This window comes from Mesocricetus auratus, unplaced genomic scaffold (assembly GCF_017639785.1).
Source record: "Mesocricetus auratus isolate SY011 unplaced genomic scaffold, BCM_Maur_2.0 Super-Scaffold_100038, whole genome shotgun sequence".
Taxonomy (NCBI): Eukaryota; Metazoa; Chordata; class Mammalia; order Rodentia; family Cricetidae; genus Mesocricetus; species Mesocricetus auratus.
The window spans coordinates 9,242,231-9,258,880 of NW_024429216.1; the positions used below are offsets into that span (position 1 = coordinate 9,242,231).

Sequence of the window (16,650 nt, forward strand, 5' to 3'; positions counted from 1 at the left end):
ACCTGTTCTCCCATCAGCCTCCAGACAAATGGGCCTTTGAGGGAAAGCACACACACACACACACACACACACACACACACACACACACACACACGGTAGTCCTGACAAGACAGCCCATCATACTGACGCTCATCACTGCTTCCTCAACTCAATGACTTTGTTTAGTGGCACTTACTGCAAAATAACTAATTGAACATGCTTGGGTCTCAGGATTCCTGGGGTCCAATCTTGACCTCGCCACTTCTACTATCTTAGTGAGTTAGTAAACCTTTTGAGTAAGCTTTCTCCTCTGAGGGTGGCAGTTCCTAATTTGAAAAAGGTCTATTCTAGAGGCTGGAGAGATGGCTCAGTGGTTAAGAGCACTGGCTGTGCTTGGGGAGGATTTGGGTTTGGTTCATGGCACCAATACGGCGGCTCACAATGCTTGTAACTCTACTTCCAGGATCAGACTCCCTCTTCTGGCCTGTTGGCGCACCTGCACTCACAGGCATATACACATACGCATAAGTACATCTTTTTTTTTTTAAAGCCAAGTTTATGTTCACATCTCATAGAGTAGAAGCCACCATCAGCTCAAAAGGCAAAACTAATGGGACCAGAGAGGCCTTAAGTCCCATGTCATTCACGAGGCACACAGGAAACTTCAACATCTCCCCAGTCCAGCCTGCACGTCCTTGGCTGTTGTGCATTGGGGCGAGCATACAGAGAAGGTACACTGCTGAGCACATGCAACATTAGATCCGTGCTGAGTTGAGGCTGAGGGCAGTTCTCAGGTTGGCACCTGCCCTCACATCGAAGCTCTGGCACAGCCCAGGGCCGAGAAGGCGAAGGATGGATGGATGGAAGGATGGATGGATGGATGATGGATGGATGATGGAAGGATGGATGGATAGATGGATGATGGAAGGATGGATGGATGGATGATGGATGGATGGAAGGGTGGATGGATGGATGATGGATGGATGATGGAAGGATGGATGGATGGATGATGGAAGGATGGATGATGGATGGATGGATGATGGATGGATGGAAGGATGGATGGATGGATGATGGATGGATGATGGATGGATGGATGGAAGGATGATGGATAATGCTTTTCAGCTTCATGTTGAGTGTTCCCATCAGCGAATGCCCATCCACCACACCATTCAGTGTCTTCCCAGCCGCGGCCCTCCCCAGCACTGCCAGCTCTCCAGGCCCGATTCCTCCAGTTGAAATAGAGCGGCTTCTGTAATCTGTACCCCAGGCTTTTCTTGTCTAATGCCGATGCCTGGACACAGGCTGACTGTTTCTCCCTGAGCCAAACTGTGGCGGGGACAAAGGGTGGGTCAAAGTTTCCCCGTCCATTGTTCCCCTCACCTCTCTCTTCTGAGTAACAAGAGGTCCTGTGTGGCTCTGAGGTAGGTCCAGGACAAAGGCGCATGCTCCGCTCACCAGGAAGCCAGCCCCCCCCCGTTTGCACACAGCAGACACTCCAAGACACCTGGTCTTCCCCACATTTTATTTGCGGCTTCCATTGCTGCAATGTGACCTCTGTTATTTGACATGCGCACAGTAGCAGGGACCTCTCAGACTGGGGTACCCCACCAGGGGAAGAAGCTGGGCCCAAGCCCCACCCCAGGACCAACACAGCAGCTGGAAGTTGGGAGTCTTGGGAAGGCAGGAGTCCCAAGATCAGGGAGCTGCCTAGGGGTGGGGGAAGGGAGTCCTCAAGGGTTAGAAGAGCTCCTATGTCCAACAAGAAGGTCCAGGTGAGAGTAGCCTATGGGGAGAGACCCAGAACCTCAAGAAAGAGAGGCAAGTGAATCTCTGTGAGTTCGAGGCCAGCCTGGTCTACAGAGTGAGTTCCAGGACAGCTTCCAAGACAATACAGAGAAACCCTGTCTGGAAAAACCAAAAAAAAAAAAAAAAGGGGCACGTGATAGCCTTCCCAGGGTCCCTCGCCCCCACCCGCCAGAGCGGGTTGTGAGCGTCTCAGGAGAGGACTTCCTGAGGCTCCCTTGAAACAAGCCTCAATTCCCAGCTCCAGCTGGTGACCCTGGTCTCAGGTCACCACTGAACTCGGTCCCTCCAGCCCAGGGAAGGCAGCAGCAGTTGACCGCCCCCACCACACACGAGAAGACGCTGCTGGCCTTCACCAGAACTACGCCTGGATCCCTCCACTTGAAATACTCAAAGCGCTTTTCTGTGAGTCCCCGGTCAGGCCCGATGCAAGCCCAAACCGGACTCCTTTTCCACAAGTCCCAGCCTGCCCCTTCTTAGCAATGACCTCACTGCACACCCATGGCCTTAAAGTGGCCATCTGGATGTCCTCTTCCTCACCCCAACATCTGCCCTGCTGTCACATCCTGTCACTCCCCCTGCATCTGACGCTGTCACCCGGGCCACCTCCCTGCTCCTGCACTGCTACCCACCTGCAGCCTCTCCTGCCCCCAGAAGCTCACTCCTCTCCAAAGCCAGGGATAGGCACGGCTCCTCATTCCCGGCCACAGAGCCACCGAGCAGCGTCCCATGGCTCTGAGAACAAAACCAGGGTCCTGTCTGTCCTCAGCCTCATCTTACACTTCACCTGGGCTGCAGTGACCGGATTTCTCGTTCTGTTAAAGAAACAAACTGGTTTCCAGCCTCAGGGCCTTCTGCCTTACAGCTTCCTCAACGCTGGATTCGTTTCCCAAAGATCTTTCCTCAGTCCGCTGCCTTTCTCAGCCCGGTTTCTCCAAATGTCTAATCGACTTTACCCACAATCCCTCAGTGTTAGACCCTGCTAATATCAAGACACTTTTCTGGCGTGTGTGTGTGTGTGTGTGTGTGTGTGTCCTTCCAAGAACCCAGGTCCCACCAGATCAGGGAAGCTCATTTCACCTGCTTTTCTCTGCGCCTCCAACTCTGCTGGGCACAAAGTAGCAGCTCAATAAATAGTTGCTAAATGCAGAACAAGGGGGGATCCTGGGGAAAGGGGGCCAGCGGTCTCTGGGGACTGTCCAGAGAGGCCCCAACAGGCGACTTGGCGGCTGTGGGAGAGGACCCCTGACAGGTCAAAGGGACATGCTAGTGAGATTGTCCTGGCTCAGCAGTCCCTTTCGGCCTCCGCCACCCCCATGCCCACTGCCCCCAGCACCTCCCCCGCCCCCACAGTACTCATGCAGCCTGTGCCGCAGCGTGACAAGGGCTGACCCGAGGCAGGCCCCGTTGGGCGCATGAGGCCCCCCCGGCAGCTGGAGCAGCAGAGTGGCCACACCAGCCATGCCGTCTTCCGTGGGCTCAAGGGTAATAGGTCCAGCTCGCAGGCCAGCTGTGGTGGCAGGAAGGGCTGGTGGGCAGCACCCCCCTCCCATGGGCCCCCAGGGGCCCCCAGCTCCTGTCAGCAACAGGGGTGCCAGGAAAGGCTCGGAGCGGCGGAAGGCAGGAGGCGGGAGCCCGGCTGGCTTCCAAGCAGGGGCTGGGCCGGTGGGCTCTGGGGGGAAGCACACGGTGACCTTGGCAAAGGGGCGGCTGGCCATCTTGGTCATCTCCTGCAGGTGCCGGCGCTGCTCCTGCCGCTGGTCCAGGGCCTGCTTGGCTTTCCAGAGGAGCACACAGAGCGACAGGAAGAGGAAGAAGCAGGAGAAGAAGACGGAGAAGAAGACAAACAGGTCGATGTGGGCCTGGTCTTGCCGGAAGAAGAGCAGGCCCTGGGAGTCCGCTGAGCCATTGGCACCAGGCCCGCTGGGATCTCCCACGCCCAGCAGCAGCAGGTAGAAACGACTTGATTTGAGGGCGTGGTGCTCGTGAGGATAGGTGATCACCAGCCTGTCCCGCACGCTGCGCACCACCAGCACGGCTGACGGTTCCGTCACTGTCACATAGGTGATCAGGCCCCGGGGCCACACCTCCCGGACTCGAGGTTCCACTGGAGTACCTGGTCCACTTCCAGTGCCCAGTCCTCCTAGGTCCCCAGCCACCCGGGGCCCCCCCTCAGCGGGAGGAGGGGGTGGTGGGGGCGGCGGGGGCGGCTGGATATGCACAGTGTGGACACCTGTGTTAGGGGCCACTCGGACCACGAAGGTGTCGTAAGAGGTGGAGACATAGAGGTCCACAGCACCGAAGGTCACATCTAGTGTCAGGCGAATGTCCACGTTGGTGAACTTGGGCTGCACGCCAAAAAGCACCGTGCGCCCAGGGCCCAGTGCCCGCCGTTTGGGCTCGTGGAAGCAGTTGGTCTGGGAAGTAGGGTCCAGGCAGCACTCCTGTTCCACCGAGATGAGCCGGTAGCACTGCTGGCCCCCTAGAGGGCTCCCGTGGAATGACTCCCGGCACTTGGCGCACTGTGGAGGGCAGGAGCCGACATCAGGGAGACCCCAGGATCACAGCAGCCACTGCACTGTGCCCCAGCAGTGCCCCGGCCGCACTGGGCTCGGATGCTCAGCCATGAGGGCTCTGTGGGACCCTGGCTGTACATCCTCTCTAGCCACCCGGCCCTCTGCCAGTGACCTGACCCACTGGACTTGAGGAGCGTCTCTCCGGAAGCTCGGAGAACTGAAATCACAGTCACGGCACTTGGGCACTTGGATCAGAGCTGTCCTATCTGACCTGCCTGCCTGGCTTCCTCTGAGCTGTGGGACACATGCCCATTTCAGGGCCGCTACACCAGCCGCTCCTCTCTGCCCGACGGCTCCACAGATCCACTGTCTGTCACGGCCACTTCCACCTTAAGTGTCGCCTTCCCACCAAGGCCTTCCTCAGTCCTGATATCTTACCCCCACTTCTAGAGCTTTTGTCTGTCTGTTTTGCTTTTTGAGACAGTGTTGCTGCGTAGCCCTGGCCGGTCTTGAACTCTTGATCTTCCTGCCTCAGTCTCCCAAGTGCTGGGTTAATAAGCATGAAGCATTACGGCCACCTTTCCTTAAGCTTTTCGTCTTACCTTACCTATCACCTTAACACCACAGCCCCTTGCTCGCTTGGCCACTGCCTGACCTCTCTCCTGCGGAACGCAACTCCCAGGACAGTCACTGTGTCTGCTTTGTCGTCTACAGGGCTCCAGGGCCTTGCACGGCGCCTGGCATGTCCTGGGTGCTAAGTGAACGTGAGGAATGAATGCAGGAATGGAGGGATACAAGCTACCACAACTCCGGTAACAGCAGGAACCACGCCCATCTACACAGGCGCTCCCTGACCAGCCCCTGGGGCTGGGACAGGACCTTTGGTGTCTCTGGGCCTCTTCTTCTCGTGACCACATTCTATCAAGGGCCCGGCAAAGCCCTGGCAAGCCTTCCACATCTGGGCTAAGCTGCTAGCTAAAATCACAGCATGCAGCTCACCCGGGAGCTCTCCACATACTGGTTATCACTGCTATAATCATTAGAACCAAATAAACACTGGCCAGCTGCAAGGAGGAGGGCGGCACTGATTCCAGCCCGCTCTAGCAGAGGCCAGTGGACATTTCTGGACGTGTTCAGGGTTTAGTTTTGTTTGTTTGTTTGGTTTGGTTTTTCGAGACGGTGTTTGTCTGTGTAGCCCTGGCTGTCCTGGAACTCAGTTTGTAGACCAGGCTGGCCTCGAACTCACAGAGATCCGCCTGCCTCTGCCTCCTGAGTGCTGGGATTAAAGGCATGCGCCACCAACACCCAGCCCTTTTTTATTTATTTATTTATTTATTTATTTATTTATTTATTTATTTATTTATTGCTGGGCACAGTAGCACACATCTGTAATCCCAGTAGAGAGGGATTTATTGCCCTACCAATGAGCTACACCACCAGCCCGTCGCTGGGGGATTCTAGGCAGGGACTCTACCATGGAGGCATGCTTCTAGGCCCTCAATGGGTTTTCTGTGTGTATATGTGTGTGTAGTATATTTGTGAGTGAATTTTGTGTATGTGTATATGTATATGCAAGCATATTTGAAGATACACACTTAGGTCTTTTGTTGTTGTTTTAGTTTTTTGAGACAGGGTTTCTCTGTATTGTTTTGGAGGCTGTCCTGGAACTCTCTCTATAGACCAGGCTGGCCTCAAACTCACAGAGATCCGCCTGCCTCTGCCTCCCGAGTGCTAGGATTAAAGGCGTGCGCCACCACTGCCCAGCAAACCTTTCAATCCTACTTCAGTAAAGCAGATTCTGGTCTACGATGGAAATGGCGGAGACCAGCATGGCTTGTGAAAACTGCTGCATTTGGGTGCAGCTACAACTCTACTGACAGATACTTATGTTCCTGGACAAGAGAAGACCAACCGAGACGGAAAGCCCTCTCCCCTCTGGGCCTGCAGGGGTGGGGGGAGGAGAGGACACAGCGGGCAGCCAGTCTCTTGGCTTCAAACAAGAGAAAGGGCCTGAGGAGAGCTTGGTTTTGTGTTATGTGTTTTTTAGATTAAGTCTTGGACCATGCAACCCTAGAACTGACAGTAATCCTCCTGCCTCAGCCTCCTAAAAACTAGAATTACAGGCTGTAGCCATCAGGCCTGGCTCTCAAGGGGGATTTGAACCTCAGTTTAGAATTAATGAGTGAGCGCCTTTGAGTCCTGGTTCGCCTGACGGGGAACGTGCCTGGGGGAAAGGCAGCCCAGCGGGCACCGAGGACAGCAGAGTCAGGGGACACTCCTGACCATCCCATGTGAACTCCCAGAGGCAGCCATGCCTGAACGCAGGCCACAGAACACACAGGCTCCTGCTGTTCTTTCTGCTGCTCCTTTTGGTGACAGGGTCTCATGTAGCCCAGGTTAGCCTATAATCTCCATGTAGCTGAGGACGAACGACCTTGAACTTCGGATCCTCCTACCTCTAGCTCCCAAGTGCTGGGGTCACCACACTCAGTTTGGGCAGTGGGAGATCAAAGCCAGGGCTCACGAATGCTAAGTGGCATCCTCAGCCTGTACTATCTTCCAAGCCGTCTCTCTACTGTCCAGGCTGGCCCTGAACTCCAAGTCTTCCTGCCTCAGCCTCCTGAAGAGCTGTTGTGCCACGGTGCCCGTGAGGCCTGTCTGCAGACTTTAAGCTATTCTGAGGCGCATATCTGGACTCGGCATGAGTGCCCAGGGCTCAGCAAGTCTACAAGCTGGATCTCCATCCCAATCCAGACTCACGGCCACATGCTTGGCCTCTTAGCCCAGCCCTGGCCTTTTGCCCCTGTGGCATCTGACCCAGCGGCTGGCTTTTGCAGACCCACCTGGTACTTGTAGCAGTCTCTGCGGTCGCTGGGAGAGCTGCCCTGGCAGGTGCCCGTCTCCGTGTTGTTCTGACACGGGCAGCCTGTCCCGTCCTGCTCATTACAGGTGTCGGCGTGGCCATTGCACTGGCACCTGAGGGTGGAAGAGAGGGTAGGGGTGAGTGCCCGCCGAAGTCCAGCTTCAGCAGGGCTCAGGTCCCAGTGAGGAGGCGGGGACAAAGGCACATCCGAGGTCCAGCGGCTGTCACTGCGGCAGAGCCTCGACGTGAGCGGCACACTAACCACACAAGGCACGGGCAAGCAGCAGGGCGGGGCCCCGTCTCATCCCCACCAAAGGTCGAGAGGGGACAACAGGACAAAACAGACAGCCCCATCTGAAACGACATCTTCAGACGGCCCCTGTCAAGTCCGCATGCCTCCTAGGGCCTGCAAAGCAGAGACCTTCTACTTTTACAGCCCGTGTCTAGGCTGGCTGCCCATCGGGTTACAACATGTCAGACAGTTTGAAATTGTTTTTACCTTAACCAAGTTACGTGTAGGATCATTTGATGTTTTCTAAAACGCAAGCTTTACAAAGTATCTCAGGTGGGCAAAGGAGGTCTGGTCCCCAGTGTTCCTCCCAGTGACAGGGACGAGGGTCGGGTCCCTTCCTCTTACCTGGTGCATTTCCCATCGAGGAGGAAGTAGCCGTGGAGACAGCTCTCACACTTGTCCCCATAGCTGTTATTCTGACAGTTCACACACACAGCGTCGTCTTCACTCGGACCTTCTGTCACCCAGTTTTCAACCTGCTCAAGCAAGGACAGAAAGGCATGGCCCCGCCTCCTCCCTCAGACCCGGGGTGCAGGCCCCGCCTCCTCCCCCAGACCCGGGGTGCAGGCCCCGCCTCCTCCCCCAGACCCGGGGTGCAGGCCCCGCCTCCTCCCCCAGACCCGGGGTCCAGGCCCCGCCTCCTCCCTCAGACCCGGGGTCCAGGCCCCGCCTCCTCCCTCAGACCCGGGGTCCAGGCCCAGCCTCCTCCATCGGACCCAGGGGTGTAGACTTCATTTCCTTACCTCCTCTGGATCGAGTGAGTACTTCTCTGGTTCCCTTCTGGCCATTTCTAGCTCCTTCCTGGAGACGCACACATGGCTGTTCCCACGACAGAAGGCATGGCAGGGCCGGCAGGTCCCGCCCCCTAAAGCTGAGCCCACAAACAGTGGGAGGCACTGCTCACAGTGGCTGCCCTGGTAACAAAGGGCAGCGCCATCAAAAGGACCGGGGAGACACGGGGGAGGGACACTCAGGTGCCTGCTACCAGCCGGGCTGCAGTTTAGCCCCCACTTCACTCCCTTACCCCAGCCCGTAGAGCCTGAGTTACAAAACCTTCCACACGCCCACCTCCTGCCCCCACATCTTTTCACATCTCCCCAGAATAGGGCTCTCCCACTCCTTCCCTGCCCATGGCTTCTCAGGACTGGAAATAAACCCTCAAGATGTTTCAGCACAAGGGCTGGGCAGGGCTTCAGTGGTAGAGCCCCTGCCTAGAATCCCCCAGTGAGGGGCTGGGGGTGTGGCTTCAGTGGTAGAGCCCCTGCCTAGAATCCCCCAGTGAGGGGCTGGGGCGTGGCTCAGTGGTAGAGCCCCTGCCTAGAATCCCCCAGTGAGGGGCTGTGGCTTCAGTGGTAGAGCCCCTGCCTAGAATCCCCCAGTGAGGGGCTGGGGGTGTGGCTCAGTGGTACAGCACCTGCCTAGCATGTCAAACATCCTAGGTTTCACTCCCAGAACCACCAAAATATACTTTAAAATTCAGTAAAAGCCGTTTCTACCCATAAGCCAGAGGCTTGGTCCCCGGGCCAGGGTCTGAGGTGCTAAGTGGCGGGTCACATACCTTGGTGTGGTTCCGGCACAGCAGGCAGTGGTCCTGAGCCCCTACACCTGCACACTCGCTGTGGCGGTTGCAGCGACACTCTGTAGAGCAGTTGCGCCCGACAAAGCCGAAGTGACACTGGCAGTGATCAGGCTCTACACAGGAGCCGTTGACACAGCCCTGGGCACACACGGGGCGGCACAGGCCAGTCGCACTGGGGGAGCAAGCAGGGATCAGGGCAGGGGAGCCGGTCCTCAGAGGTCAGGTCCACCACCTGGGAGCCTGGGCTCCATGTCCTTCCCCACACCTGTGGCATGCCATGTCTGCAGCCCCGCAACTCTTCCCGTCTGTCTGTCTGTCTGCCCAGCCCCGCCCTCGTCCTGTGGCGCCCCAGCTGAGCCTCACTTGTCCATGGTGTAGCCTGTCTTGCAGCTGCACTCATAGCCGTGGGGCTGGTCGTGGCAGTTCTGGGTCTCGTTGCAGTCATGGTGCCCGTTTGCACACTCATCCTCCGGGGGACAGGACAGGAAGGCCCACGATGCCCCGGGGCGTCCACATGTTAGCCCTGACCCCAGAGGACACAGGGTTGCACCCGGGGCATTGCTGCCCCAGCCGCCGCAGACACCTGGGCCACACCCCCACCTCAGAACCCTTCCCCTGTTTGTCTGTCCTCTGTCCCCTCACCACCCAGTCTGCCCAGCTCCCAAAGCCCTCTCACCATCTCGGGGACCACTGAGGCCACCTTCCATGCAGTGTCCACCTCCATCCTGGCCCCCCCAGGCACACCAGCCACAGTGGGGTCGCCGCAGGCACAGGGCGCACTGCGTGGCCTGAGCACAGCCCAGGGAGCAGCTCTCGGGCCCCCTCAGCAGCCGCCCACAGCCTCCAGCCATACATCGCAAGGGCAGGTAGGAGGGGCTCAGACACTAGGAAGAGGGAGACCAGGAGACACAGTCAAATGCGCTTCCCATACCGAGCCCATCTCTCCCAGGCCCCACCCTCCCCGGCTCTGGCTAGCTCAGGATCCCCGCTGGGCTATACCAAGCTCCCTCAGTCTTTGTAACCAGACATCTACACAGGAATTGGAGGAGCCTGGCGTAGCAGCGCACGCCTGCAAACCCAGCAGACGGAGGTGGAGGCGAGAGGACCAAGTTCAAGGTCACCCTCGGCTCCACAGCGATCTCAAGGCCAGCCTGAGCAACAGGAGCCCTTGTGTTTGAGAACAATGGAATCGGGAAGATTCCTGGGCTGGGGGACACTGGAGATGATGGGTAAATGACGATGAAAGGGACGTCAGGAAGAGAACAGAGACAGCCACCAGCCATCAGTCACATCCCAAGGAAGGGCTGGCTCACAGGGATCGGCAGCCCCTGTGAAGTCCTGTCCCAAAAGGAGCTGGGCAATCCTAGCACTCGGGAGGCTAAGCAGGAAAATACAGAGTTCAAGGCCAGGGAAGGCAAGAAGGCTCAGAGGGTACTGCACCTGCTGCCGAAGTTGACACAGGAGTTTGATCCCTGCGACCCGCTGGTGAAGAACTGAACTGATTCCTACAAGTTGTCCAATGACCTCAACACACACACATCCCCTCCCAAGTGAATAAATACGTCAATGTAATGAAGAGAGCAGTTCAAGGCCAGTCTGGTGCGTTAAAAAAAAAACCTCAGCCGGGCGTTGGTGGCGCACGCCTTTAATCCCAACACTCAGGAGGCAGAGACAGGCGGATCTCTGTGAGTTCAAGGACAGCCTAGTCTACAGAGCCAAGACAGCCATGACTACACAGAGAAACTGCCTTGACAAACCAAATAAATAAATAATTTTTAAAGATTAAAGGAAAGAGACTCCTGTGTCCCAAAGGCCCATTATTTTATACAGAGTCTCTGTTCCTTACCCAGCTTAAACATCTGTCTCCTATACCTGAAAGAAGGCAGTGGATACAGACAGAATGAGTATCACGAGAAACTTCTTCCTTTTTAATAATTTGTTTTTATTTTATGTGCATTGGTGTTTGGCCTGCATGTGTGTCTGTGTGAAGGTGCTGGATCCTGGAGTTACAGACAGCTGTGGGCTGCCGTGTGGGTGCTGGGAATTGAACCTGGATCCTCTGGAAGAGCAGACAGTGCTTTTCGTTTGTTTTGCTTTTCAAGACTGGGTTTCTCTGTGTAGCCCTGGCTGTCCTGGAACTTACCCTATAGACCAGGCTGGCCTCGAACTCACAGAGATCCTCCTGCTTCTGCCTCCCAAGTGCTGGGATTAAAGGTGGGCACCACTACCGCCCAGTGCAGTCAGTACTCTTAACCACTGAGCCACCTCTCCAGCCCCCAAGCCACAACTTCTTACAACAAACTCTGGCCAGGCTTCAGGGCAAATAGTCTACTTCCAACCCAGCCAGGAGATGGAGGAGTTCTGGGTGAGAGGCCAGTCTGCGGTGTTCAAGCCGTCACTTGCTGGCTGGGCCCAGACTGCTCACAGGGTGAGGCCTGGGCATATACCATGGGTAAAGGGACATTTATCTAGTGTCTGGCCTTACTTGAAATATAAGATGGGGGAGATTAATCTGGGCTGGCTGTCCAAGGGCACTTAGGAAGAAACAAAGCAATTGTGCAGCTCTGAAACAGAAACCCTGATGGCTGTGGCCAGAGCTCCAAGCTTGCTGAGAGTTGGGCCGGCCGAGAGCAGAGCCCAGGAAGCAAGCAAAGCTCTGTCAAGGAGCCCAACACTTTTGAGCCCTGGCCATGGGATACAGTCTCATAAATCCTGTTCTCCCCGCTACAGCTCAGACAGGGTCTCTGCATTCCCCGGCTGACCTGGAACTTGCCACTGTCCTGCCTCAGCCTCCTGAGGACCAGATTACAAGGCCACACTGCAGCTTCCTTCTCCCGCTTCAGAGTCACTGGGGTGTAAGAGTCGCTTTAGAGGTTCAGAGAGAGCACTTACTGCTCTTGCAGAGGACTGGAGTGCGGATGCCAGCACCCATGCTAGACGCAAACCCAGGCCCAGCTGAGCTTGTGTGTGTACAAACATCTGGAGGCCAGTGCACTAGTCTCTTGCTGGCCTGGAGTCCACTGAGTCCACTGAACTAGCCATAGACTCCCAGGGGCCTGCCTGTCCCTGTCTCCTGAGCACCGAGACCACGAGCAAGTCCCACGCCCCTGGCCTTTCTGTCATGGTTGTGAGGATGAAATTCGGGTCTTTGTGTCTGAAGGGCGACTGTTTACTGGGTGAGCCACCTTCCCAGGCCCTCCGCCTGGAAGCTGATTACGAGATAAATAAGCCAGTTTGCCACCCTAGCTAAGGCTCCCAGCTGTAGAAGCTGGCGGTCCTCTGTGCTGGGCACTCATGGGCTGGGACATGCAGGGCTCTTTCTATTATCACCTCTTAAAATGCAAGTTCTAGTGGCATGCGTCCTGTTCGTCCCCACCCCACCACTGTACCCTACCGGGTGAAGGGTGAGGGAATGAATGAACCAAGCCCAGTCCTCAACAGTTTGGTCAGCTGGCACGCCGCCCCGGGTCCTGTGCCATGGGGGAGGGCGGGGACGCAGGAGGAGTAGGTACCAGCGGGGATCAGACACTACTTGCTGGATGTCTGGATGTGACAATGGAGGGCAGATGGGTCTCACCTTCCACTGGGGGAGGCCAAGGCAAGCATCTCTGTCTGCCACTGGACAGCCAAGCTGTGGTAGGTGGGTATAGTCTGGACATTCCAGAAGCAGGCGATGCGGTAGGCAGTTAAGACCTACCCACCTGGGCCTGCCAAGCACCTCCACCAGCCACGGTGTCAGCCCACACACCACACACAGGCAAGGTCCTCGTCTGCCCCCTTTGAACTGGGTCCTCCCAGGCCTCTCTGGCAGAGCCTCACTGAGCCCCGAGTCAGAGCTAGAGGGACAGCGGGCGGGCGGCAGCCCAGCAGGGAGGGGCAGAGCTGTGATCAGAGCAGCAGAGGCTCGAAAGATGAGGGAATGAAGAGACGACAAAGGGAAGGGGGGATGGCAGCGCTGGAGCTGGGGTTTCCAGGGCTGGGCAGCAGGACACGGGCATTACCTGCTGCAGGCTGCTGCTCCACACACAGTGCTGCCAGCCCCCGTCCGCGCCCTTGGACGCCAGGCAGGAGGTGCAGTTGGGGAGGAGGTGACAGGGAGTGGGGCAGGGCAGCGGGGGCGATGACTCCACTGGCATAGGAGACACATTCAGCAGAGAATGGCTGAAGCACGTCCAGTCGTACGTGGGCTGCACTGACAGGATGCGGCGAGTCTCTCCTGGGGTTGGGGCACAGGGGAGTAACCAATCTGGTTCCCAGACTCCCCGCCTCCAAAGGAGTCTCGATGCCACCCTTCTTCCCCAGACCCAAGGGTCAAAGCCCTGCTCTCTCAGACTCGCAGGTCTAGTCCCCAGCCTTCCTCCCTCAGACTCCAGCTTTCCTCCAAGATTTAGGGGTCCTGGCCTCTAGCGCCCTTTAGAACCCCATCTGCAGACTCACCCGCCTTCTTCCACGTCCACGCGCTCGCCCTTTAGAACCCCATCTGCAGACTCACCCGTCCGCGTCCACGCGCTCGCCCTTTAGAACCCCGTCCGCAGACTCACCCGCCCTCTTCCGTGTCCACGCGCTCGCCCTTTAGAACCCCGTCCGCAGACTCACCCGTCCGCCTCCACGCGCTCGCCCTTTAGAACCCCGTCCGCAGACTCACCCGCCCTCTTCCGTGTCCACGCGCTCGCCCTTTAGAACCCCGTCCGCAGACTCACCCGCCCTCTTCCGTGTCCACGCGCTCGCCCTTTAGAACCCCGTCCGCAGACTCGCCCGTCCTCGTCCGCGTCCACGCGCTCGCCCTTTAGAACCCCGTCTGCAGACTCACCCGCCCTCTTCCGTGTCCACGCGCTCGCCCTTTAGAACCCCGTCTGCAGACTCACCCGTCCTCTTGAACTGCCGCGTCCACATGCACTTGCCCTCCCGTGTGCACTGCGCGCAGTCAGCCGCCCCGCAGGCAGCCTCGGAGCAGTTCCCGGCCCAGAAGACCTCTCTCTGGTTGATACGACAGTCATTCTCTGAGGTGCAGGACCCATTGCGCCCGATGCAGGCGCCCTCCGGACAGTTGGTACACCACTTGCAGCGGGGACTGGACGCCTGGAGGGGGGATGGGCTTGGTGGGCTCTATGGGGCTCTGCGTCCCTCTGACACAGTTCTTCCTACCCAGCCAGCCGCGGTGGAGACCAGTACCCGACCTGCCGCCCACCACGAACCTCTCCATCGCCCGGCTGCAGGGTCCGAGGATGGCGGGCCAGGCACTCACTGCAGGTCCGCAGCCGCCGACATTCCTCAGGCGAGCGAGGCATTGGGGAGCAAGGAGGCACCCCACAGCCCAACCTAGAGGGCAGGAGGCTGGCTCATTCACATGCACCTAGGGTGCATACCTTGTCTACTGAACATGGTCCTGCAGAGCCCTTCCCTACATCACGCCCCAAGTTATACTTCAAGTCCCGGTCAGCCCCATCCCTTGGTACCTTGTCACTGGGACCTGAGACATTGGCAACTGCCTTCTCTCAAACCAGTGTCCCTCTCTCAAACAGCCAGAAGTCCGGTCTCCTGTGCCGCCTCCCCATGCCCCTCAGTCCCACACAAGCACCCCAGGAATCCCTCTGCTCAGGCCTCCAACTCAAGCTTCCCATCCCCCGACCCCCACCCACAGCCCAGGTCCACGATTCCTCGGAAGTGCAGGGATGTTTAGCGTTATCCAGATTTTAGAAAACCAACTGGTACTCCTGCTATAATGCACAGACCACTGGAGAGCGGGCTGGCAAGCCCCATGATCAACTCCATTGACAACAGGCAGGAAGCACGGTGACGTGCTCCACGGCCTATAATGGGACAAACGGAACCCATAAGTAGGCTTCCATCCCAGCAACAGAGCAGGCGCATGAGCTAACTTGCTTGGCTTCCAGAGACACCTGGACCCCTGAACTGCAGCTGAGGAGACTGGAGTTGGTCAGAGCCGGCTCTCAGCAGGTGCCGGCAGCCTTTTCGGGGCTGGTGGATATCTGCCAGTACAGGCGATACAGATGATACTGCAGACACCTTGGGCTCAGCACTGCCTTCAGTCTTTGCTGGTCTAAACTATACAGGTCCTTTAGAGCCAAGTGCCAGCCCAGCTCCTCCAGAAGGGGACAGCTTGGGGTGCAAGCAGAGCTCATACTCCGTCTACCCCGCGTGTGAGCCACAACCAGATAGTCAATCTCAAGGCCTCCCTCAGGTCCAGCACTCAGAGGACACCAGTATGTACTGTGCGACGGACTATCAGTCACTATGGTTACCTGTGTGCCTGGTCCCCAGAGAGGCAAGCACCATGGCACCAGCTGCATGCCCCAGTCTGGTTACAAGCTTCCGGTGAAGGCAGTAGGCGGCAGGGGTCAGGGGGCAGGGTCAGTGCCAGCAGGCGGCCCAAGGCCACGCCCCCAAATCCTCCAGAGACGTACAGGTGGCTACCCACTGCGGCTACTGCATGGGCCACAGATTCCTCCATTGGGGATCCCACAAAAGCTGGACCTGAAGAAAGATGGGGTGTTCAGGAAGAGACCCCGGGAAGACTGGCCAGAGAAGACAGGGTGACAGGAGGCAGATGGAGAACGGCAGAGAGGAGACGGACAGGAGGACTGGAAAACCAGGCAGCAAAGGGAGGGGCAGAGGGTAAACAAACGGAGAAAAGCACTTGCCGAGAGGGACAAGAACAGAGGTGGGGGCTGGGAAGATGCCTCCGTGCTTAAGAACACTCGCTGCTCCTGGAGATGACCCAGGTCTGCTCTCCAGCACCCACCTGGTGGCTCATGGCCACCTCTAAGTCCAATAGCAGGGGACATGATGCCTCCTTCTGACCTGTGTGTGCACCGGCACACACACGTGCTGCACACACACACACACACACACACATAGACACACACACAGACAGACACACATGTAAAACAGAATATCTAAAAAGCTTAAAAGAAAAGAAGAGCAGTGAGCTGGGGGTGTACCTGAGCCACGCAGGGCTGCCTGACAAGCACGGGCACGGGTTCTACCTATAATACTTTAAAAAGCCAACAACTAGGGCTGGAGAGATGGCTCAGCGGTTAAGAGCACTGGCTGCTCTTCCAGAGGACCTGGGTTCAATTCCCAGAACCCACATGGCAGCTACTGTAACTTCAAGATCTGACACCCTCACACACACATACACGCAGGCAAAACACCAAATGCACATGAAACAAAAAACAACAACAGGCCGGGTGTTGGTGGCGCACGCCTTTAATCCCAGCACTCGGGAGGCAGAGGCAGGCGGATCTCTGTGAGTTCCAGGCCAGCCTGGTCTACAGAGTGAGTTCCTGGACAACCTCCAAAGCAATACAGAGAAACCCTGTCTCGTAAAAGCAAAAAAAAAAAAAAAAAAAAAAAAGCTCTAAATGTCACCAGAATAACAATTTATTTGTATGTGATTGTGTGTGTGTGTGTGTGTATATGTGTGTGTGTGTGTATATGTGTGTGTGTGTGTGTGTATATGTGTGTGTGTGTGTGTGTGTGTGTGTGATTGTGTGTGTGTGTGCGCGCGCACCAAGCAAGTGCTCTGCCACTTGGCTACACACAAAGCTCTATTGCGCATTATTAAATGATTTAAGTTTCATATTACATAAATTAC

General features: G+C 57.1%; 1 protein-coding gene across 4 annotated transcripts in view; it reads right to left on the bottom strand.

The window, feature by feature from the left end:
- Positions 1-1,484: 1,484 nt before the first annotated feature.
- Megf8 (multiple EGF like domains 8) overlaps positions 1,485-16,650 on the bottom strand; it is a 46,651-nt gene continuing 31,485 nt past the window's right edge. For all 4 annotated transcript variants that reach the window (XM_040734578.1, XM_005087061.4, XM_040734579.1 and 1 more), the window contains 11 exons: positions 15,296-15,527; positions 14,228-14,351; positions 13,898-14,111; positions 13,034-13,248; positions 9,709-9,916; positions 9,396-9,555; positions 9,012-9,204; positions 8,197-8,367; positions 7,799-7,929; positions 7,142-7,274; positions 1,485-4,304 (listed from right to left, as the gene is read on the bottom strand). In XM_040734578.1, the coding sequence (XP_040590512.1) occupies positions 3,036-4,304; positions 7,142-7,274; positions 7,799-7,929; positions 8,197-8,367; positions 9,012-9,204; positions 9,396-9,555; positions 9,709-9,916; positions 13,034-13,248; positions 13,898-14,111; positions 14,228-14,351; positions 15,296-15,527 (3,050 nt within the window). In that variant the 3' untranslated portion in view covers positions 1,485-3,035. The remainder of the gene's footprint in view (positions 4,305-7,141; positions 7,275-7,798; positions 7,930-8,196; positions 8,368-9,011; positions 9,205-9,395; positions 9,556-9,708; positions 9,917-13,033; positions 13,249-13,897; positions 14,112-14,227; positions 14,352-15,295; positions 15,528-16,650) is intronic.